At 41.2% G+C, this 25,646-nt stretch overlaps 1 protein-coding gene across 1 annotated transcript in view; it reads right to left on the reverse strand.

The window, feature by feature from the left end:
• Positions 1–17,078: 17,078 nt before the first annotated feature.
• LOC133134931 (kelch-like protein 5) overlaps positions 17,079–25,646 on the reverse strand; it is a 49,395-nt gene continuing 40,827 nt past the window's right edge. Inside the window, exons 9-11 of the mRNA XM_061251545.1 lie at positions 21,379–21,591; positions 20,477–20,648; positions 17,079–18,319 (exon numbers count right to left, since the gene is read on the reverse strand). Of these exons, the coding sequence (XP_061107529.1) occupies positions 18,263–18,319; positions 20,477–20,648; positions 21,379–21,591 (442 nt within the window). The 3' untranslated portion in view covers positions 17,079–18,262. The remainder of the gene's footprint in view (positions 18,320–20,476; positions 20,649–21,378; positions 21,592–25,646) is intronic.

Genomic DNA, 25,646 nt, shown 5'->3' on the forward strand with positions numbered 1-25,646 from the left:
ATATGAATTGTGAGATTATTACAATATTATGCAGCAGGCCACATTTGTATCAGTCCCAGTTGTTCAATTAAAAAAATATAACCAGAGGCAAGTGTTGAGCTGCATATACAGTACCTTACATTTATATAATAATACGTTGAATAAATTGAAAGGTTGCAAATTCGTTCAAGTGCTGTTTAATTTAAGGCTATAATAATAATAATAATAATAATAATAATAATTGCCAATAACAAAAATTTAAATCAATTCTGATGTATCTGATACATAACAAATCAGTTGTGATGTATATTATGAATGTACAAATAAACTCTTATGATTCTTTAAAAGAGTAATTATGTCCCTTAAAAACTACTGTAACATCGTATGATGCAATATCTTGCTTTAAGGCTGTTAGCCAATTCCCATGACATGAGCTCTCCTGTTTTGAGTGGGGATTTTTCTTTTATTGAACTGAGATTTTTTGATTAGGCATCATGTGAGTGAAAGTGGCTGGAGGGCAAACATAAATGAATGTTCACTGAAGATTAGTGAGCTTGCGCTTGTTGCTTTTCCTAATAAGAACTGCCTGAGTGATTTCAGCTCCATTAGCATCTGCCATCATAATTCAAAATGTCCAATACAATAGTTTCTGGCATTTATTTCTCTGTTGGTTATTTGAAGCACAATTAGAGTAAGTATATTTATATCATTTTTGTAGAATTAATCTTTATTGCAGTGTCTACATTCAATACATCAATGCAGTTCACAAACCAAACATCAAAGACTGATCAATATACACTCAGTGATCACTTTATTAGGTAGACCTTTACACCAGCTTACAAAGTGCCTTTGACCATCTATTGGGATTTTCAAGCACAATAATCTCAAGAGTTCCAGAATGAAAGAGTAACCAGAATGGTGCGAATGGTGCGAAAACAAAAATCATCCAGTGAGCAGCAGTTCTGTGGGCAAAAAAATGAGTTGTTAATCAGAGAGGTCAGAGGAGAAGGGCCAGACTGGTTGAAACTGACAGGAAGGTGACAGTAACACAAATAACCACACATTACAATAGTGGTATGCAGAAGAGCATATCTGAACACACAATTCGTCAAACAAGTAGGCTATAGCAGCAGAAGACTCAATAAGTCTAATAAATACCGAATAAAATGCTCACTGTGTGTAGAGACATTGCAAATTTTGCAAGCATTTGAAATTTAACTAAAAGAGTAGGACACCGTCACACAAATAGCTATTAACTGCATCTATCCTTTGTGTGGACTTCCTCCTCTTTTACAGCCCACACATGCACCCACCTAGTTACATAACACACCCTAAAATGTACACAAATAAAAAGACAAAGACAAGGCATACACACAACAAACAGGACAACCTGTGAATGCTTCATTTGTACATGCATGTATCTGTGTACTTAATTTCTAGCTGCTTGAAAGGTAAAAACCTATTGATGTGGGAAGATGGTTTGAGAAGAGCTTGTCAAGTGTGATGCTATAATAAATTACAATGACATTTTTACCATCATCACCACCCACACAACTGTACTATACTTTGAGACTCATATTACATTTATGTCTGATAATCAAATATTTAGTTTCCATCAAACCTTAATCTAATTTAATTTATCTGTAATTGTGAAGCAATGATTAGAAAGCCGCATCCGTCATCTTCTGACGGAGAAAGCCACCCAGCTCCTAGTCCAGGCGCTTGTTATTTCCCGCCTAGATTACTGCAACTCCCTCCTAGCCGGTCTCCCAGCTTGTGCCATTAAGCCCCTCCAGCTGGTCCAGAATGCTGCAGCCCGTCTGATCACCAGTCAGCCCAGGTCGGCTCATGTCACCCCACTCCTCATTGGCCTCCACTGGCTTCCTATTGCCACACATATCCGCTTCAAGGCCCTAGTGTTGGCATTTCAGGCTGCTAAGGGAACTGCCCCACCTTACATACAATCCTTAATCACTCCCTACTCCCCAGCTAGACCACTCCGGTCTGCCAGCTCTGGTCGCCTTATGGTTCCCTCACTACGAGCACCTGGCGGTCGAGCTGCATGTTCACGCCTGTTTTCCGTTCTGGTTCCTCAGTGGTGGAATGACTTACCTACCACTGTCAAGACAGAATCCCTCCGCCTATTTTGACGCAGACTAAAAACACACCTTTTCAAACTGTACCTTAGTCCTACCTCCTGACCCCCCCCCCCATTTCCGATATCCCTCTTGTCTAACTCCAAAAAAAATAAAAAATTGCACTTACGATGACTGTATTTTTGTTTAGAATAGCACTTCATGTGTATTATACTAGTTATGGATGTGATGCTTTAACTTGTGGAAGAACCTATGCACGTGTCAGTTGCTTTAGATTAAAAGCGTCTGCCAAATGACTAAAATGTTAAAAATGCCAATAAAATTTTTCTTCTGTTAAATATATTGTGATTCCTTGTAGTTAAGGATCCAGTTTCACAGTTACTCTAGATAGGGAATTAACTGTGTTAATCAAATAAACAAATGTATATGATAGCGTACCCTATGTCCTTTGTGAAACATTTGCAATATGTGCAGTATCCAAGGTATCTTGACAGTAGACAAGGCTTGGGACTATTGCGTTACAGCGTTATGGATGTCTGATATGAACATTGTCACAGTTAATGGGAGATGTGACCTTATGTCCTGCCATTTGTCCAAAACAAAATAGCCATATTTTTATAGTCTGATATCATATAGGAAATGACAAAAGGGAAGGGATTAACAGAAGTGAGTCAGATCTGATAATAATATCTAGGCTCTCTTTGCCTTACTATTACAGCCATAAGTCTTCTGTGACCATCTCAGAAAAGTAAACAGGTGTGCTGGAACAGTGCTTCCCCCTTGGCTGTTGATTGCAGAACCAACCTCTCCTCTGACCGGAATCTTGCATTAAGCGTTTGGTAAGTGCTGCAGATGCGATGGTTTAAAATATGACTCTGTTAATCTTCTGCACACATTAATCTTTCCCTCATGTCTGCTATTACGGTTATAGGTCACCTGATGGTCACACTGGTGTCGGCATATTCGTGGATGGCTGCTCCCACAGGGGGGACGGCGCACATTGCAGAAACAGCAGGAGATTGGGTGGAGCAGATGCCAATCACAGCCGGAGGCAGGGAAACGGTCACACCTCACGTCTCAGCCATCTGACAAGGGATCTGCGAGTTGACAGCACGTCCAATAACATTCTAGGGATTTACAGGAATGCAGGAAATCGAAGGAAATTTAGAAGGCAAAGGGATTATCGTATTTACCAAGGTGCTGAGTTATACTCCCCCCTCCACCCTCTGGTGGTCATTGTTTTCTCTGCAAAGTGGGAAAGGTAAAAGTAAAAAAAAACCTGTTTAACAGGTAGAGGTGTGTTGTCATTTTATGGCCTCAATCTTCCAGGGCAATGATTTGATATATGTGGAAACACATCATGACGTTAGCAGCCACAGATAAGGGTAAACCGAAGTGTAGTTGTGACCGAGGATTTATTACAGGTAGGATGGCATAAATCCACACATCCTGTGTGTTTCCCAAGAGGAACAGTAAGTTCCTGTTCTCAGAGTTTCTGTGACCATCTGTCAACGCGGTGTCCTGTATGGTCGCCACAGGAAAGGCTCCATCACCCACTGTAACACAGACTGGCGAGGATCCATGGCAGATGGGAGATCATTTCCTTTTATTTTTCATACGAGCCTGAAGCATGGATCATATGCACCACAGAGGAATTGCTTCAGCGTTCACTGTAAAGATTTGAGCAGGAAACTAGAATACTAGATGTTATGCAAGACCAGTCTGTTGTTGCTTAATTTCAAGAGCCATATATTATGCTATGCTGGAATATACACTACGTGGGGCATTCAATAAAAATGAATAATGATTGTGAATGTGCTTTCACTTCAACATATCTTTGTCATCCAAGGGACCTGTATTGCATTAAAAAATATTGTACTTTTTTCTCCTGGGCTTTTTAAGCAATTGTTGTTACTTCCATATAATAGTGCCCACCAAACATTTTATAAATCATGCAGTATATTAAAATGTATTAAATACTGCATTATAGTTATGATACGTTATCTACAGTCTACTTCATTATTACAATAAGGAAAGAAAACAGAACGGGGGTGGAATGAAGAAAGCCATTCACTAAATTAAGAACAGCACCGAATCATGAGGAGAAAATCAAGATAATTATTAGTGTTTAATTCTTCACCCACCACGGCATAAACTACAACTGTGGATGGCTAAATTACAGTTCCGCAGTCGCTCTGGTATTTCTCCAAGTGTGTCCTGAAAGTGTTCATTTCAGTTTAATTAAAGGAATGGCAGCTGTGAAGACCTAAGTCAATAAAGAGCCTTTCTTCTTCAACAGAGTTGCGTGGGGAATGGATGGCATGGAAAGCAATGGCAGGGGGCATGGACACAGCTCACAGTTGAAGATTTCTGACTGGTCCTGAACAGCATCAGCATAATGAATGTAGTGGATTCAGTCAGCCGGCCTGGAATGTTCCAGAACAAGGATGGGCAAGGCAGGCCGCATCTGTTTCTGCATTTCAGATCAACTTCTGCTCTTAATTATGGGGCGACATTGGCTCAGGTGGTAACAGCAGTCGTCTGGGAGTCAGAGGGTTGCCGGTTCAATTCCACCCTGGGTGTGTCAAAGCATCCCTGAGCAAAATACCTAACTCCTAAATGCTCCTGACGAGCTGGTTGGTATCCTTGCAGGCTAGCCAATTACCATTATTGTGTGAGTGCAGAATGAGCTGAATGAGAAGCATCAATTGTCCGGAGCTATATAAATGCCAACCAATTATCCAAATCATTTACATGATCTGTCATTTATAGCCACATTCCGCGATATAAACAGCAGCTGATAAATGTTATTATCTTGTAGCATTTTACTCTGGTCTAATTTACAAGTGAATCGGTCATGTTGCATATGGCTAATTAGCTGACTGAGCCAGGGTAACTGGTGGCAGCAAAATCATGCATACACACCGACCTGCCAGGACTGTAGTTGCCCATCCCTGTTCCAGAGAGGAACCCATAGCTATGACCTCATCTGCTAGTAGCATTAGCGCTCAGCCCCGTTTCTCTGCCAGGCTTGACACAGCCCCCCTGGTTTGAGCAACACTCAATCATGCTTGATTCCAGGGGCAATGAAACATTAGTGCAGATACATGTCATTACCACTAGAGGGAGTGATGAGATAAATTAGAGGCTTTCTCATAAAAGGTTTGCTCATGTGTTACAGTGTTCAGGAGGCGAGGTGTATGATTTAACTTTGTACTGGGAACCAGTTTAGCTGGCCAGTTTTTGCAAGCAAAGCAAACCTGTTTACTGGCATTCTGCATAGATGTAGGATTGCCTAAATGTATATGTGTAATATGTTCTATACATTTCCAATTTCCCTTTGAATTAATCCAGAATTTATTATTTACACCATATCATTGATATATATGTGTCTAATTTTAAATACTATAAAAATACATCAAACTATGTAGTCACTGTTTGGGCCAGAGAATGCATAAGAAATGACAAATGCTCAATTTGATAATCTCATTCTTTGCATGCATCACTCACTGTACTGTACTGACATTAATATTATGGGATGCTCACGCACAGCAGTCCTCCTATGCTTTAAAAAGCTTACAGTGCACTGTAACTGGAGGCTGCATGTGTTTGTGTGGCTTACGTGTGTTCCTGAAGAAAATGCTTACTACTAAAAATGGCTGATGCTATTATTGTCGTTTGACAGACTTGCCAGGGAAATTATAATAGAAGTGCTTCAGTTTTGTATGTACAGTTGAGAAACTGGGCTGTCGGAAATTGGATAGTTTGACAGCTTGAAAATAGAATGTAGTATCGCAGTGCTACGTCTGTCATCACAACTGGAGAGTGATTAATCCCGCTTCATCACACCTGAAAGAAAATTCTAGCTAATGTCTGACCTTGATCACTGGTTGCTGAAAGCTGAGAAAAGTTATTCATAATCTGCAAATGTCTTAGCATGTAAACGCACATGCGACAGCCATCCAGATGCTAAACATTAATGGATGCACAAAAGGATAATTAAGTGTGCATTTCACTTCTTATCCTATTCATACTTTTTAATCAATGTCAATGTCATTTCTGGAGTGGCAAAAGATGGAGGTTTTTATGTGTTGTTTTACAACATGGATCAATGGAAACAGGCACGTCATATTTTGTCCATGTCATATAGCCAAGATGCCTCAAAAACAATCAGGTGGCCAACATAGTTTGCATAAATTATTTTCTGCCAAAATGAAAGTCTGCCTAGAATAAAAACAATGATCTAAAATAAGACCATTACCCATGATGAATAAGAATAATCTCTAGAATACTGATGTATATATTTAATAAGGAAAAAATTACATAATATGTATATGTAAAGGAAATGAATGCCCTCCTATAATTCATGTTGGGCCACAGACACACATACACACACACACACACACACACACACAAGGAGGTAGGCACAAAGGTCAATTTACTGCCTTTATACTTCTAAACACTATGTGAGTTTTCAGGTTCAAAAACTAAAATTGATATCCCATACAGCACAGTAATATTTCCTGCGTTTCTTCCCTTCCCTCCCTGCTGCAGGGCAGGCATGTCTTCAATCTTCCCTTAGCTATCGACAGAATCGCGGGTCCTTTGACTTTCCTCTGGAGGTTATTTCCTGCCTGCCCAGGCTATTACTTTAACTCCATTATGGAAAAGAGCCAATAAGACCTCATAGTCATCTTTCTTTCCAAAGAAAGAAGAGTTAAGGCAATGAAATATGACTGAAATCCTCCAACCAAATCAGAAAATATTCCCCAGGAGATATATACTACTGCTCGGTAGAAAGGAATCGGTTGCCACACTAGTGGCAGTCCAAGTGACATTCAGTTTTAAGGTCGCATAGTTTATGGACACATTCATGAATTAATCCAGTGGAGTGTCCCACTCATCAGTCTAGTTTACTCTGTTTGTATTGTGGACACACGTTAATCATTTTACAAACTGGACCTTTATTCATAATATTTACAATATCACAAAATTACCATACCATTTTATTCTTACAGCTACAGGAATGTTCCAAAAATGTTTTTGAACCTTTATTTAAGCAAAATGTTTGACTGAGACCAAGGGTCTCTTTTGCAGAAGAGTCCTGCAGAACATACAAATTCATACAATTCATTTTGGCATCTCCAATACCACTCTAATTTGGAATGTCCAATTCACTATATACAAACCTGCTCATACATACCCCCTGCTGCTGACTTGGGAGAGGTTTTTCTCCGAAACATGCAATGCCAGCCAGTTGATCTTTCACACTGCAGCCACAAGCTACGCACCCAATCAGACCCCAGCATACACTACGTGTGCACACAGAGGAAGTCACGGGCCCCCGAACGACTCCGACTGCCAGACGACTGGTCTTACGGCCTGAGCCAATGTCGCCCCATTTGCAAACGGTCAAGTGTAAGTCACCCCTGCTGGGCTGGCAGCCGCAGTCTGCACAAGCGTGGGCTGGATTTGCTCACTCATGCGGCCACTCATGCACTTTCACAGAGTGAGCCCCTCGGCAGTGGGGTGCCAAAATTTGGGCTGTCTGTTACAATTAATATGTATGTGATAAAAAGCCAACCTGAGCTCCAAATGGTATAGAGTTAAACATGAGACTTCTGATTCAATTTCTGCAAATTTTAAAGCAAGAAGCCCTGTGCAAAAGTTTGGAAACCTTTTTTGATTATTCTTTGTTACTTTTTAAAAAGAAGTTGAAGTGAGTTTGAATATTCCAGCAAGACAATGATCCAAAACATACCTCTAAGTCAACCATGAATTACCTCCAGGAAAGACGGATGAAGGTTTTGGAATGGCCACCACAGTCCCCAGACTTGAATATTATTGAAAATCTGTGGAGATCTAATTAATAATAATAATAATAATAATAATAATAATAATAATAATAATAATCATACTCATGCTCATAATCATAATCAAAATAATAATCCTCTGATGCCTTCACATTTTAACTTGCCTTTTCTTACAATAAATCCATACACCAATATGTGTGAACATATTGATAAAGTCGCAGTAATCATTTCTGCCATTAGAGGGCAGGGCAATACACATTATGTGCAGGAGCCTCATGAATCTTTGAAAAAATGAAAATGACTCAAGGTCAGCCAGCCAAATACAACAATTTTGCCTTTCAATATCGCCGTTCAATTACTTATGCTAATCGTACGGCCGTGCTTATTCATACAGGCATGAATTTCCACAGCCATTCAAACACATTTAATTAAAAATCAACTGGTGCCATTATTATTTATCCAGAATGCACAGAACAGAGCGGCCAATCAATTTGCAGCTGGCTGAGGCCAAGCCAAGGCCAGCCTGTTTTCTGCATGAGCGATAGGATTCATTTGAATGGCTAACACAAAGACTTCATTATATCTATACAGATGATTTAGAGATTCAGTGTAATAAATAAAAAGATAAATCATATGGAAGTTGGCTGGGCTCCCAGTCACTGTAAGTGGTTAGGAAGATGAGCGGCATATCAGCACCTGCAATCTTCTCTCACTCTGGCTCCTTAACATTTAGTGATCCTATTACATGCACACATGCAAACACGCATAGACGTACATACTCACACACCAACACACATTCATGTTCATGTGTGCGTGCATGCGTGTACATGTGTGTGTGTGTGTGTGTGTGTTGCATGTGATTCTTCACAGTGGCTTGGTGAGCCATGTCATGAATGTGCTCTCTTTAACACTAGCCTGGTGGTGCCTGGCAAGGACTGGCCACTGATGGACAGGAATACTGCAATGATGGTTTGATGGTTGTAGTGGAGGCAGAAACACTGGGGGGTTTCAAGACCAGGCTTGATATGGTGTTCAGTAGGCAAACTAGGCAGTAGGTACACTTAGGGGGAGGAAAAGGTGAGTATTGCTAGGCTGAATGGCCATTACCTTATGTTATGTTGTGGTTTGAACAGTGAAACACCAGAATCAAACCTTCCCCTTTTGCTCAGTATGATTAAAGCACTCTGCATATCACACCTTTTGGAACTCCAATAACAATGGCGCTCCATGTTAATTAGCCTCCAATGCTAAAGGCATACAACAAATCCTATTTTCACACCAGCGAGGATTAAAAGCGCTGATGCATAGTAACAGCATACATGCTGAGTCTGTTTTTAAACAATACTAATGACGACTACAGGCATAATCCATATTTGGTTTTCTTAGGTGCTGAAACATGCTGTACATTCATTAATCTGCCTGGTTCATGACTGGTTCTTGCATAAATTTGAATAATAACGTATTTGCGAGTATCATTCAGCAGAAACACATGACTTTTGAGCTGGCTGTTAAATGAGGCTGTAGGGAAAATGGTTATGTGCTTTTTTAAGGTCTGAAAATCTGAATGTTTAGAATTAGCATCAACGGTGCAGTAAGTTCAAGGTCAAGTTTACAATTATATTCAAAACCCCGGGACCGATGATACGTCCTCCGTGATTTATCTGGTGCCATTCTGCATTTTTACCTGTAGGGCTATTTGCATTCTACTCCACCTTAAGTGTATGTACTTGTCTTGATAGAGAGAAAACACCTGTATATGACAGTGCAACCATTTCAGTTGCAGTTTGAGTCACATTTTTTTCAAGGAGCATTGTATAAGCTTAAAAAATTGCTTCCCCTTTTCTTAAAAAAAATATATCCCCCCACCCGCCCCCAACCCCAAATACTTCTGCTCCCACTGCAGAATTATCCAACCACTCCAACCCACTCCCTCAGTAGCAACGACTAAACCACGAAAGTAACCAATTACTTTCACTACCGACTTTCCCATAAACAGCAGTTGCCAGTTTACACGATACAATGTCACTTAAACAGAATTGTACACCCCTTTGCTCATTTCGAAACAGGTAATTTAGACAATTACCGATACTGCGGTCTTGTTCCACCTTCTGATGAGAACGTATGATAATTGTCTGTTGAATGGGCCGAAACCCCACACAATTACCATTGTTTGCTGCAGGGAACTTCTATTATGTTTTCCCTGCACAATAACACGTACAAAGACCTGCTGCATTGGTTTGCTGAAAACATTGAGACAGGGAGCCTGTAGAGAAATCTCCTTTTAATAGTAAAGTCTGCAAGCAAAAACTTGGTAAAGAAATATATACAGTAAACATAGTGCAAGTCTGATATTGGAAGGTGTAAGACTCATGCAATGAGGAGCAATGTCATGCTCACGTTGTTCCTCCGTTAACACACTCTGCACATTTTCATATGTCGAAACATATTGCCATATTGCTTATGATTTGTCGCTCATATTCTCATTTTATGTTTGACCTTTTCACATGGCCAATTGCTGTGATGTACCGCTCAGATAAAACAGATCGACAACCTCCACAGCTCACTGCTGGATTGTATGTCAACACACTGTCAGGGCCTGTGAAACACTGTGGTAAACAGAGTTGTTTGTGCAGTTGGTTATTTGACCAGAGCGTAGGCTCAACTCATTGATGGAAAAGTCAATATGGAGTCCGTAAATTGTGACAGGATGACGTGATGTAAATCAATGGTTCGGGAAACTGGGTCTGGTCCTGGGGGAGCCCTGTGTATGCTGGTTTTCGTTCAAGCCAATCCCTTGCTCAGGTAAGTTCGTTTATAATATTTGACACAATGCAGGTTTGCCTCGTCTTTGAAATATTAATTATTTACCATACGGTTAGTTTATACGGCCATGTGTCAAACCTTTCACCAATTAGGAGCCCATCGATTAAGCTCAATTTTTAATTTGATCAGATACCAAGTTTTATGCAATCGTTTGAAATATAGCGCAAGTGAATATGTGACTTTAAAATTCTGGAATTACAATTGTAGTTCGAATGAAAACCAGCCTACACAGGGATCTTCCAGGACTGAGTTTTGGAACCACTGATGCAAATAACCAGTCACCTGACAGGTTGGCAGCAATGGACACAGGATAATGTGTGGCTCAGTCTTTCAGGCGTTTTCTCGTCTTGTTTTCTGTTTTACCACAGAATTGAATGCTTTTGGTGAAGGGACGATTCGGTTGCATTGTGGATAGTTCAACTTCCAAATTTCATCCATTCCACATTCATACACAATCATTTGGGCATTCTGGCAAGTGTTTAAACAGTATGAAATTGAATGGCTGTCACTTTCATGCTGATCTGTGCAGACAGATCTGGATGTATTTATAATGGTGGGGACTGGTATTTAGATAGAGATCTCTGAAGCTGAATAATTCTGCGTGAACATACATCCCTTTGATCTGCCTGGGCTAAACACGGCTCACAGCAGGAAGTCTGTCATGGGGAAAAATGGATGTACGGGTGGCGTTTATAATGAATTATAATGCGTGACAGGGATCTAGCGGTGTTTAAGACCCCGAGCACACTCCGAATGCATTAATAAGTGAGAGGATATGGCAGCACTGCCCCTGGCCTGTTCCTCTCCCAGGAGAACTGCGCTCAAAATGGCATCCACCTCCTCGACTTACCTGCCCTCCAGACTGGCGACACAGCTGACATTCTTACCCGCTAAAGAGAGTGCCGGAGTGGTATAGATGTTGGCTTCCAGCCCAGTGGATGGTGGTTTGAGGCTTGGGCGGGGTCAGGGGAGGGGTCTATGTCTCGTCACATGAAAATATTATAAATATTTTGTTATTTAGCTGATGCTTTTATCCAGTCACTCACTGTACATTAGAGAAAGCAGGGGATAATCCCCCCTGGAGCAATTTGGGGGCAAAAAGGGCCTTGCTCAAGGGCCCAACAGCTGTGCTGATCTTATTGTGGCTACACTGGGGTTTGAAGCACCAACCTGCCAGGTTCTAGTCATTTACATTATTCACTAGGCTAAAAGCTCTGCCTCAAAAAGAGCAAAGGCAGTGTTGGACATCCACATGACACATAATCACAGAGACACGTGAACATACCTGCGGGTGTTAAGGGTGATGAATGCCGTGCAGGGTGATATGAGCTGACAAAGAGAATCTAGTGAGATCACTACAAGCTGTCAATGACTCGTATGCATTCTCATTCCTTCGTTTTGGTGAACCCCAACTGCGGCAGCACAATACCCTTCCCATGGTTTGTTTGCATTTCCTGTCTATTTCCCAGATTTTTTCCCTCACTGTTACAGCTTAAGAAAAGAAATCGCATACAGAACCTTGAAAGGAGAACAGAACTGGCTGAATTTACATATTCTGCACTGTTATGCTGATGATATCTCAGGAATGTGAGCTGCATTTTGTGCTTCATAGTTCGTTATTATGGATGTAAAAGAACATATAAAAAGCACACACACACACACGCACACATACACACACACACAAATATAGAACACTAGTGGTTGCAAAAAAGAAAAGTATTCATAAGAAGTTGTCCTGCCAGTAAAATAGAGCACTAGTGAATGTTAACTTCAGCTAACTAACCAAGGACCAAAGACAGAATTCAAAATATATACAGACTAAATTCATAAAAACCCTAAGAAGGGAAACAAAACCATAAAAATATAACCTAAAATCATAAAAAATCCTTAACTTCAATTAATACTTGAGGTGCAAGGTCTACTGGTTAAGGAATGGCAGAGGAACCAAGATACAAGTCTGAGGAGGTGGGCCTTCAGTCTGCGTCACAATATGGCCGATGAATCTGCTGTCCTCATCCTGACCGCCCTAGGAATTCCTTCCACTCATGGGAGGCCAGTAGAGACCAGCATCATGACTGCTAGAAGCAACCACAAAGGGAGGGAGAGCTGGCCACTTCCAGGTCTTAGAATGGTGAGCATGATTGATTGAAGATTGCTTGGAGGTATGGTGAACCCATTCCATTCACTGACCTGTGGACAGCACTGAAACTTTAAACTTGATGCTAGCCACTGAAGTGAAATGAGGAGAGGAGTGACCTCAGCACGCTTAGGAAGATTGCAGACACATCTGTGTAGCTGCGTTCTGTATTTGATACAGGGGTTTAGCGGCACATGTAGGGAGACTGGAGAGAGGGGAATTGCGATAGTCCAGACAGCAGAGTGTTATGGCCACTACATGGAGAGTTCAGAAGACAGTTGGCCATGTAGGGTTATCCCTAAGCTTCTTAAAGTAGAAGAGTTATGAGTGCACCCTCTGAGTATCTAGCAACAGACACCAAATGGAAATTTCACACCTTCTGCTTGCTTTTTGTGCATTAATTAATGACGCAATTATGTATATATTGTCAGGCCTACATGGATAAGCCAATACGGATGTTAATAACCCCCAAATTAAAAGCTGACAGTCTGCACATTAACCTCATTTGTTGTTTTATTTCAAATCCAATTTGTTAGAGTACAGATCCAAAACAACAAAAATGGCATCATTGTCCCAATACTTTTATATTTAACTGTATATATATAAAAATGGAGTGGTGTCTTATTTTGTGACAGGACCAGAAGGGATGGCTGGTTTGCCTGCACAATGCATTTTCTCAGTAGTAAGACCACATTAGCATGAAAAGGCTCTTATGAACCTGCTATTATATTCATAGATCCACAGGACGGTGCACTGCTGAGTTAAAGGCCATGCCACAAAATGAATGTCATGAATCTTTCATGACTTTACGTAAATCACATCCCCACAATCCAGCAGAACACGCAGGTCTTGAAGCAAGTACTATATGGTGGCACTTATATGATTGTAACCTCTATCTTTAGCTCTTACGGTTTTAATTTAATTGTGTCAAGTGTATTTTTGTAAGTCACTGTTGACTAAAAGTTGTGCTTCTGCAGTTAAGAGGAAACACATTTTGTTGTCTTCCATCTTCACACAATCAGATGTATTGTAGGGCGCTGCCAATGCTAATCATGCAGGGCTGGGCATGATTAGTGATGAAAATCTGGCATAGCCTTTGGTATGGGTGGGGTCAAAGCTCTAGGAAGCTTACTAACAATAAAACCCTAAAGATTTCCTACATAACCCAAGCAGAACTTTGTAATTGTCCCCAGAAGTACTATATACACTCAGTGAGCTCTTTATTAGGTATTAATTAGACTTATTTTTTCGACTCACAGTATTAACAGTCTTCTGCTGCTGTAGCCTATCCACTAAAGAGGTTTGACACGTTGTGTGTTCAGAGATGCTCTTCTGCATACCGCTGTTGTAATGCGTGGTTATTTGCGTTATTGTCACCTTCCTGTCAGCTACAACCAGTCTGGCCCTTCTCCTCTGATCTCTCTCATTAACAGCGCGTTTTTGCCTGCAGAACTGCAGCTCATTGGATGTTTTTTTTTTTTGCACCATTCTCTGCAAATTCTAGAGACTGTTGTGCGTGAAAATCACAGGAGATCAGCGGTTTCTAAGATACCCAAACCATCCTGTCTGGCACCAACAATCAGTCCATGGTCAAAGTCACTTGGATCATATTTCTGCCCCATTCTGATTTGGTGAACTATCAGCTGAAGCTCTTGACCACATCTGTATGCTGTTATGTGTAGTGGAAATGCGATATCCGAATAATTTTCAGTTAACCGCTATGTATTAGTAGTAATTAATATCATAAATATTTATTTGTATTTATTTATATAATTTGTATTCATATGTTTGTGTGTATCAATATATTTCATATACATGCTAAAGAGTTATGTACTTACAAAAGCTTGATGTAATGGAAAAGTACAACCAGTGTCAATTGATCATATTGTTTTTGTACTCCTGATTAACACATTTTGTGTGTGTGTGTGCGTGTGTGTGTGTGTGTGTGTGTGTGCATCTAAGCACAAACACCGGCGGCCTGATTCATTAGAACACTAAGAACTTACTTACTTTGGCTCAAGAATGGGGAATTTTCTAGAAGGTCATCGTGAGATATAAGACTGTTGTTTTGTGAAATGATTTTGAGACTTATGCCACATCTGAATGATGTGTGTTAACCTCTCCTATTTGCAAATACAATTGTTAAGCTTAAAAGCATTTTCTCTCCGATTACTGTCATGTTGTGTGGCACAATTCTATGACATATGCTTTTAGTTGCTGCCATATGATCGGCTGGTTAAACATTTGCATTAACAAGCTGGGGTACGGGCCTACCTAACAAAGTGGTCACTGCATGTATAGGAGCTTCTTCACTGTGTCTTCACATCTGGACAGCAGAGAGGTATGGTTTTCTGTGAAGGTCAGCGTCACACTAAAGACTGCTTTTTCCTCCTGGCCCTCTGCACAGGAAGAGTCAGTCTCAGCGCTGACAGACAGCTGACTCAACACTAACACACAGCATTTAGAATGCCATGCTGAACCACCGCTCTCTTTACGATTTATCAAAAACGTTGACCCACAAGCCAATCCAATGACAAATTACAACCCCTTTCAAGGACGCATCCCAGCAGGCTATAGGAGATGTTCCAGGGGGATAGAATCAGGATACTGTGGAACAGAAATGTGATTTGATTCGCAATATCGGTCCTAAAGGATGTTTGACTCAGGGTCTTTGGACAATTTGATCAATTTTGACACCCCAAGTTTACAGGGTTATTTGTGCAATTTTGAGATTGCACCATTTATCCAACATTTCATACATCCACCACAGCTCTAGCCCCATTGAGGTCAGTTATGTTGGAGTTAAATTCGTGGGTGTGTTTTGTGTGTTTACTGTACATAAAATCCTTGGTCTTACTATGTTATTATGTACTTGAAGTGCCTTTTCTGCATTGCTCCCTTCAAGAAAAAATAGACCTAAACAGACAATGATAATAACTAAATAGCTTGATATTCATTGAAATTGCTTCATACTAAACACTATTTAGTATGAAACAATTTCATACTATAGAATGCTTCTCAACTACATTATCAATACTCTGTCTAAATCTTAGGAGCTTATTAATTTTAGATAATACATTTTTTATAACATGTATATTTTGGGTGCATGCAAAAAATTGCAGTGTCAAGGGATATGTAAACATGTAGTCCAATATTCCCATACACTATACACTGAATATAGCGCACAAATCACCACAGGCCTTTTACAACGTAACCTGTACACAGTTTATTCTGCGGATGAAACAACAGTTCAGTTTGTTAGCCCCTGTATAAAAATCAATATACAATAACTTTCACAATAAACATTTTTTTAAAGTATAGAGATGCTACGCAGTTCTTTTTTGAGCATTCAAATGTCGTTTTGCTACTGCAGGTTGTTGCAGAGGACGAATACATGTTCCTCCCAAATTGCAGCTGTACAAAGCCAAAGGGAGACAGGATGTGATAAGCCTTTGCCAAATGATTTTCTCTTAAAAACCAGGAAGTGATGCCAACTCATCCTTCACGTTCCTCTGCCATTAACATAATTTGTTCGGCACAATCACACAGACATTGAAACAGTGTGTGGAGAAAGTGTTTTTTGTTTGTTTGTGTGAAGCCAAACAAAGGATATATTAGTGTAAAGTCAAGCTGGCTCTAGTTTAGGTACCTGAGTGGTAAGGTCCTGAAGACAAATAGCCTGTTCAGAGCACTTTTTCCACAAACTCCAAAAATCGGCATCCATCCAACATCACTGGAATAATGGCAATTGGCATCGGAATTATTCCAGCATTTCTCCCCAGATTTGGAATGTCCAATCGCAGCTGTGGGTCCGTCTTATTATAATGACTTCTGTCAATGCACGACTGAGCACACAAGTATGAAATATGTGCAGCCATTTGCCATTCCTGACAATGAGGCTGCCTGCAGTTACTCTGAGCACTGACCAATGATGTAGCCGGCACTGGCAGCTTGTGGCTTGACCCAATCGGCTACGAGTCACAACTGAGTGATGAGTGGGGAATACTACCCTATCATAGCCCCTCCCTCCCTGGGAAACACAATAACCAATGATGTGTCATCTTATGGAACTCTCAGTCAAAGTGTAGGTCAAATAACTGCACAAAGAACAAGTCCCTCAATGGGAATTTTCCACTCTGAAGACCCCCAACATTAATAATTTGTGGAAAAAAGGGCACATCAAGTACCATAGTGATTTGTCCCCCCCCCCCCCCCCCCCATGTATTCAGAGCTTAGCCCCGCACAGGCAGGTATGATGAGACGGCAGCTTGAATCCCAGGTCCTGTAGTAAAAGAAAATGCGCTCAACGCCTCGGCCCAGTTCTGCCCGCACCACAACCCAAACAACCCCACATAGTTATACACCAGCACATTACACATACACCTATCTTCTCAGTGAATGCGTAGTCCTGAACTTGACAAAAAACGCATTAAATACCTCAAAAAGTCACCTCAATCTACAAGCAGCAACAAAAAATTGTCCACACCAACTGCGGCCAACAGTTCCTGCGTTTCTCTCCAAACAAACAATGATGAGGCAGCAAAAAAAAAAAAAAAAAGACAAAATGTAATCATACCAGCTTGCCATTGCCAATTTTAGTTATGTGTTGTTGCCCCATCAGCACATTTGAATCAGTTTGGGGACTTATACTGTATTAACTAATTAAAACACCATTGATATTTCACCACTGCAGAGCACCTGTGCATGTACTGTGGTCAACATGCTGTGGAGAGCTTTACACTGTGACCTCTGTAACCTCCATCCACTGTTCCACCTACTACATCATAGAAGACTGATAGGTGTGCAGATGATCCACAATCCATCTTGGCGACCATGTAATTACTCCACGTACAACATTGTGCAAAACGCAACATTGTGCGGTAAATACAAATTCAAAAGTATGTTTCCGGGGCATTTAAAGTACAAACAAAACAAAGCCCTGCTTCACTTTTTAGTCCACAGATAAATTGTGGAACGGGAATAAACAAAACAAAACAAAAAAACAATGACAACTGAAAGAACTACTTGAGTTTCTGTCTGTAGTCTGGCTAGCGCTATTCTTGTTATGATCAAGCTGGCTATGGACAAAAAGAATTGCAGGAAAATCCAGTTATATTTATGATACTTGTACAGTGAGGAGGGGGACATTGAAATTTTACAAGCGGGTGGTCCCCATCCACTATTCTAAGAGACGAGAGAAACGATCAAAGCGGTGCCTTGACACAACTCGAGTGCAATTTCAGTTCAACCAAACTCCACAGGAGCAAATGTCCTCGTCGATCGCTGGGGACGAGATGGCGGGGCCTCCTGTCTCAGAAAAGTCTGTCGTCCATGTTGGGATTTTGTTTGCAGAGAACGGCGATGGAGTCACATTAGAGTAACCATGGAGACGGCCTGAGGTCCGAAGTGGGCCGTCACAGTTTAACAGTCACCACGCAAGCCCCCGCCCTACCCACACACAGGGGTGCTACCTGGAGGAAGACAAAGAACAGCTTTTATGAGTCTATAGCAGGGATCATCAAATCTGGCCAGTGAATCCAAATTCAGCCCTGGTTTTCTTTGCTCCTGGGCAATTAACTGAACAATTTGTGCTACTGATTGGCCAGAATGTCTTCACACATGACTCCCAGGTAAAGGGAGTGTACTGTACTTCCCTCAAGGGTCTTTCAGTACACTTGTTCATGTGCATGGTTATTTGCACTCTGGTGTACGTTGCTCTGAATAAAAGTGTCAGCCAAATGCCTATAATGAAATGTAATGTAATGAGGGTGAAAAATTAATCAACACCCACGTGACATGTCTCGGCCAATCAGAATGCTGTATCTGGCCTAGGTGGTTGGTTATTTTTCTGTGCTGTGGTATAATGAATATTAATGCATATTATTACATTTCTCTAGAAATGCAAATACTTTATGATGAATGACATGAATATCTGAGCATGAAAATTTCTGATGACATAAACATTTCTGATTGATATTCATTTCTGAATGCAGGAATATTGACAAAAATACAGAATTCACTTTATGCAGTGGAATTTACAAAAAATAATAATAAGTCACACAAAACAATTTTATTACAATTATTTCAATAAAGAAAATATTGTAAAATGTAGACTGACAATCGCTTTAAAACTTTCATAATATCTCAAAGATATGCTTTGAAGAATACATCTTTAATTTTTTAGAATAATCAGAAGAATAAGAATAATGAGTATAAATAATAACAAATATTAATAATAATAATAATAATAATAAAAATAATAATAATAATAATTCTACATCTACATCCTGTCAAATATAATATCACCAGCTCTGTCCCTGATAGCAATACAGTATGTTGATAGCATTACTGTAAACACAGTACATACTCAGCTTGAGAGCAACATTCACAAATGCCATCTGCACTGTAAAATGGTGGAGTGTATCAAATGGGGGAGATCTAGAGTACACAACATTTATATGCTTGGCATTGTTGCAAGGATAGGTCCACAGCATGTTCCTGTAAGCTCCTGATGGACTGTCCAAGACAGATCCATTCTTCATGGATGACGGCGGGTTTCCCTGCAGAATTTTTTACACATTTCCCTCGTCGCCCTGAGATTACTTTACAATAACTGGGCGAAGAGTTGCCAGGGTGACACTATCGATGAAGTTCCTATTTCTCACATACAAGGCAGTGCGGTAACTGGAAGGCCCTTCTTTTCCATGCGGGGTACTATTGTGCCTAATGCTTGTTTCTTGTGAAGAATGGCACACAAGGAAATACGGAGGGTATGCTTTGGAGGAATTGCTGTGAGGCAATACTAACGGTACGTTACGAAATAATTACTGTGAGGCAATACAGATGGTACATTATGGAAGAGTTACTGTGAGGAAATACAGATGGTACATTATGGAAAAATTACTGTACTGATGATACAGATGGAAGATGGTACAGATGGAAGAATTACAGTGAATTACTGTGAATAGTATATTATAGAATTACTGTGAGGAAACAGTGGGTACAATATGGAATAATTACTGTGAGGAAATAGCATACACTACAGTATGGAATAATTACTGTGAGGAATTACAGAGGGTATATCTTATGGAAGAACTGTGAGGAAATACAAATGGCACACTATGGAAGAATTACTGTGAGGAAAGAGCTTACATTTTGAATAAATTAATTTGAGGAAACAGATGGCACATTATGGAAGAATTACTGTGAGGAATTACTGAGATGGTAGAGGTATATGCAACACTGTGTTCTTAATCCTACCCATGCATGGTTTCATAATGCAACTGTCTACAATCCTGCATTTTTGTTAACAGCAAGATTTTATTAGGAATGATCAGATCATCAAAATAAATAATTCAGCTCCATAAGAAATGTTTGATTCTTGCAGGAAGAGACAGGAATAATTACTCCTGTCTCTTAGATAATATAAAAAGTACTTCTGAATAAAATGGCAGATGGACACCAGACAGGACAACGAAAAACCAGACAGAATGAGAGACTGATCGGAGGACAAATCGATAAAGCAAACAGAACGATGTCAGAAAGGTGACACGGAAGGAGAAGAGGAGGAATAAGGGGGGAATGGGAGAGGCGGCGAAAAAAATGGGAGAAAAACGGACGTCTCGCACCTGAGTCCACTCGTTAGTCTGGGGGTCGTAGGCGTCCACGGTGTTGAGATAGATCTGCCCGTCGTAGCCACCCACTGCGTAGAGACAGTCTCCAAGGAGACACACCCCCACTGCGTCTCGGCTGATGCTCATGGGGGCCACGGCGGTCCACATGTCTGTTTTGGGGTCGTATCTGTACAGGACAAAAAAACAAAAAAAACAAGGAAATAGCACAGGCCTTAGTTCCACATTGAGTGCCCCAGTGACCTCACCTCAAAGAATTTACTCCTTCATTTACTGAAGGGGGACTAGATTTCCTGGAGGACCCTGTACATAATGCAATGAGAACCTACGATAATGGCAATTACAGTCAGAAAACTCATGGAACTATGCTACATCTGCCGGGAGACCGAAAATTTGTTACACCCATATTTTTAGGTTTTCTCAATTTCCCCAAAAAATGTAATAGAGAAAACCTAAGAAATATAGTTGTAATAATTTCAAGTAAACATTTTTGGTCTATCCAATGGACAAAAAATATTTTTCAGTAGAACACATGAATGGATTTTTTTCAAGTATGGGTACACTGAGTGCATACTTCATTTCTCTCCTCACTGACAAAGGGCAGTGTAAGTCCAAAGAGATCGCATACTGCTGTAGTACTACTGCAATACTACTGTCACATGAGCAGCTGTCAAATCTGCGTCAGTGAAGGCCTTATAGGTGATGTTAACATCCTATCTGGTGTTCCCAGCCCAACTTGACCTCAGATAGGATGTTAACATCACCTGGCAGCTGGGTAAACCAACCGAAAGATTACAGATTACAAAGTACAAGACAGACAGGACAGCCATTTTGTGTATGTGCTGCAAGGTACTGCAACTAAGCCCACAACCTCCCTTCCCCATCCCAGCTCCCCTCACCTCTCCACGCAGTCCGACAGCCGTGAAGCCAGGCTGGAAGCGGGGGCGTCGTGGCCCCCGATAGCGTACAGGAAGCCGTTCCACGCGGCCACGCCCACTCCACCTCGCCGGTTGGCCATCTGACCGCAGGTGCTCCACTTGTTGGTGTGCGGGTCGAAACATTCCACAGACTTCAGACAGGAGCTGCCATCCCGCCCGCCCACCGCGTACAGTCTACAACACAAAACAATACCGCATACAGTCTACATCACAAAAAATACTGCGTACAGTCTACAACACAAAAAACACTGCATACAGTCTATAACACAAAACAATACCGCATACAGTCTACATCACAAAAAATACTGCATACAGTCTACAACACAAAACAATACCGCATACAGTCTACATCACAAAAAATACTGCATACAGTCTACAACACAAAAACACTGCATACAGTCTACAACACAAAAAACACTGCATACAGTCTACAACACAAAAAAAACACTGGATAAAGTCTACAACACTAAAAAACACTGGATAAAGTCTACAACACAAAAAAAACACCGTATACAGTCTACAAAACAAAACAAAACTGCATACAGTCTACAACACAAACAACCACCCTGTAAATTCTACAACACAAACAACCACCGCATACAGTCTAGAACACAAGAAAACATTGTATATAGCCTACAACACAAAAAACCACTGTGTACAGTCTATAACACAAAAAAACACTGTACACAGTCTACAACACAAGAAACCACTGCATACAGTCTACAACACAAACAACCACCGCATACAGTCTAGAACACAAAAAAACATTGTACACAGTCTCCAACACAAAGAACCACCGAAACCATTCGGAAAGCCCAGGTGAATAATTTTGGCTTGTGCCACCATTGGAATGTTAATTCAGACAACCTCATCTTATCTTCACCCTGTAGTCCACAAGCTGAGACCCGCAGTGATTTCCTCAAAGTCGGACTGGATGCCATGATATGAGGAAAAGCTGAAACATTCCCTAACTGAGCTGGTAGTATACTACTACTACTACTGCTCCTGCTACGCCCACTAATAATAATAATAATCATAATAATAATAATAATAATTAGAAGAAGAAGCCTGATCATGGAAGGATAATGTAATGATAATGTTATGCAGGACATAGCTCTGCCTACTATGTACAAAATGAATAAAAAGAAGTTGAGAACTTCTACCTTAGAGGGCACAGTGGAGCTCAGAAAAATAGATGTCACAAACCCCTCGCTGCCACTCATTCCACACCCTGTATTGCTGCTGTGGGAATCCCATTTCAATTTCCACACATACAGAGGGGGTGAGGTTCGGAGGAGGCAGTGGTGAAGAGAGTCACCTAAATTCCCAGCCCCCCTTGAGGCCTCCACCCTGCCTGGCTCTGCACCCTCTGCACCTAAGTTTTTGTTTTAGCCCGGGACTCTACTTATCACCGGATTCTACTTATCAAGGTCTTGATTGAAGACAACGATTAGTTGATTAGTTGAATCAAGTAGTGCCGGGCTTAATCAAAAACCTCCACCCACACAGGACCTTTTCGGATGAAGATTGGACACCTCCCGGGTTTAATCAAACTAGGCAATCAAACTATGATGAGTTGAAAAGCAGCACTCCTGATCAGCACTCAGCACCATGTTGTTCGAGTGCCATATTCTCACGAGCACCATCTGCTTGAGTCTGAATTGCTGATACCTCATCATCTTTTACTGCGAAGCCTTCATTCAGGGAATCTCACCAAATCAACAGTTATTGCACAGGGATTTCTCTAAAATCTTGCTACTGTTAAAGTTTGGGAAATTATTATTTGATAAAATGTTAGTGACTCTTCAGAATATGAGAGACTGCATGCGATTCAGCCTTTCATAAAGCGTTCGTAAAGCATAGACGGCACTGCGGCTCACGGAGAAGGAAGCAGGGCAATCCGGGGACCACGCCTACGGGTTAAGTAGGCACACACCTGGACTACGTTTTGATTGAGTCCAGGCTGTTAGATGTGTGCTCTTTTCAGTAGGGGTCTGAGGCCAGGGAACCACTGTACCAGAGACAGCCATGTACGAAAGAGCTGCAAGCGATGCCGTTAAGGTTTTGGTTTTCTTTGCCTTTGTTATTTTAGTTTTTTTTTTTTTACCCTGATGCCATGAGGATGAAGGGGAAGATGTTTTGTTTGTTGATAAGCTATGTGCCCTCTGGCTCTCTTGCTCCCGGTCCTGCGAAAATATAATAAAACGCCGGTGCAATCCGGATATTCAATATCTCCCTGTGTCCAGACTAGGGATGTGTACTGAGAGCCGGTATTTTTTGGTACCGGTTCCTAATTGGTCGGTACCAGAGTGCCGCTAAAGATTCTGGACAAACAATACTGTTTTCGGTATTTTTTAAGAGTCTACCTAACCGTCGTGTAATTATGACACTGCCGCCGTAGACAGGTTATGACGCAGCGCCCCGTTGTTTTCTCTAGTAGTCAGCTAAGCTAGCTAGCTAAGCGCTCCAAGGTATGGGCTCACTTCATCAAACTCAATGAATCCTCGGCTCAATGCAATATATGCAAGAAAGTAGTTGCGTCAAAGGGAGGTAACACCAGCAACATCATGAAACACTTACAGTCTACCCATAGCATAAAGCTGAAGGAGTGCGGCGTGTTTGACTGCCCAAACAATGCGTCTAAAGTTAGCAACCCAGCAGACGCTAACAACACCATGCCCTCCTCCGTGCAGGCAGACTCCGACAGTGCTTCTTAATCCAGTCAGGGTGAGTGTATGAATCATTAAAGGGGAAGTGAAATACTAGATTAAGTTGGCATAATTTACAAGATTGATTCCCAATATATACATCCTTAAAGGTTTAAGACTGCCAGTAAAGCTGGATTAAAAATAATAAGTAATTAAATTTCCCTTTTTTAAAACATGCGCAGCGCCATTTTATCCGAGTGTATAGCGTGACATCACTCTGTCCAGAGCGATCTCGGCTGCTGCCTGAGAAAGTAAATATGTTGCTTTTCCTTAACAAAAACCTTTAGGGCAAAATGCGTCAGGAGAAGCGCCTCCCCTACGCTGTTCTGTTTACATGTATGTGTCTGTTGGGTTGAGCATGTAGGCAAGGGCTTTGGTCATCTCCCTAGGTTTTTTTTTCATTTAATCTATTTTGAGAAGCATTTGTAATTTTAAGTTAAGCTTCTGTTCTGTTGAAGCATTATCACATTGACAGTTACCTTTAAGGCTGTATGGAGCTGCCTGCTCGTTTTTTTGACATACCTCGCACTGCACATGTTGACTTGCTAAGGGCTTAAAAGGCAGGTGCTGTAAGTTGTTTAATGATGTTGCTGGTGTTACCCCCCTTGTGGTAATAAAAAATTATTGAATCTTTTACCATCTTGTAACGTCTTTATTTTATACACTAAATTACACGCCATGGTATCGATAAGAGTATCGGTATTGGCATCGGTATCAATAAAATCCTAACGATACACATCCCTCGTCCAGACTCATCTATCCTCTCAGGGTTGTGTCACGGCATATGACAGACACCTAATATACAGCATTACTGTTTATTTTTACATGTATTTATTTATTCTTACTTTTGTTCGAAAAAATGTGGTATCTCCAATCCAACCTAAAGTTGAAAACCATGTACGAACTATGTATACACCCCCTGCTGCTGCTTTGGTGAATGAAGCCAACTCATGGCTCTCCTTCGAAACAGAGCAGGGGTGGAGGAGACCCAATCATACCCGCGCGCAGAAAGCAAGCCATGAGGGCCCGGACAGCCAACAGGGGTCGCTCAAGCAATGAACGCTGCTATCCCTGCCAACTGAGTCTCTCCCATATATCCCTTGGGCAACATGAAGCCAGATGTTCACTGCCCTTACATTACATTACGTTACACTACATGTCTTTCGGCTGACGCTTTTATCCAAAGTGACTTACAGTTGATTAGACTAAGCAGGAGACAATTCTCCCCTGGAGCAATGCAGGGTTAAGGGCCTTGTTCAAGGGCCCAACGGCTGTGCGGATCTTATTGTGGCTACACCGGGATTAGAACCACCGACCTTGCGGGTCCCAGTCATGTACCTTAACCGCTACGCTACAGGCCACTGCCCCCGTGGAGCGGCTTGACACAGTCAGCACCGGCAGGAGGCGGATTCGATCCAAACCTGCGGTTCTCACTCAATTCTCCGCTTTTACCGAGTAAGCTCCAGCAGCCAGTATTACTAAAAGCAAATACAATGATTGCTGCAGGACGGTACAATGCAT

Source organism: Conger conger, chromosome 8 (genome assembly GCF_963514075.1).
Source record: "Conger conger chromosome 8, fConCon1.1, whole genome shotgun sequence".
Taxonomy (NCBI): domain Eukaryota; kingdom Metazoa; phylum Chordata; class Actinopteri; order Anguilliformes; family Congridae; genus Conger; species Conger conger.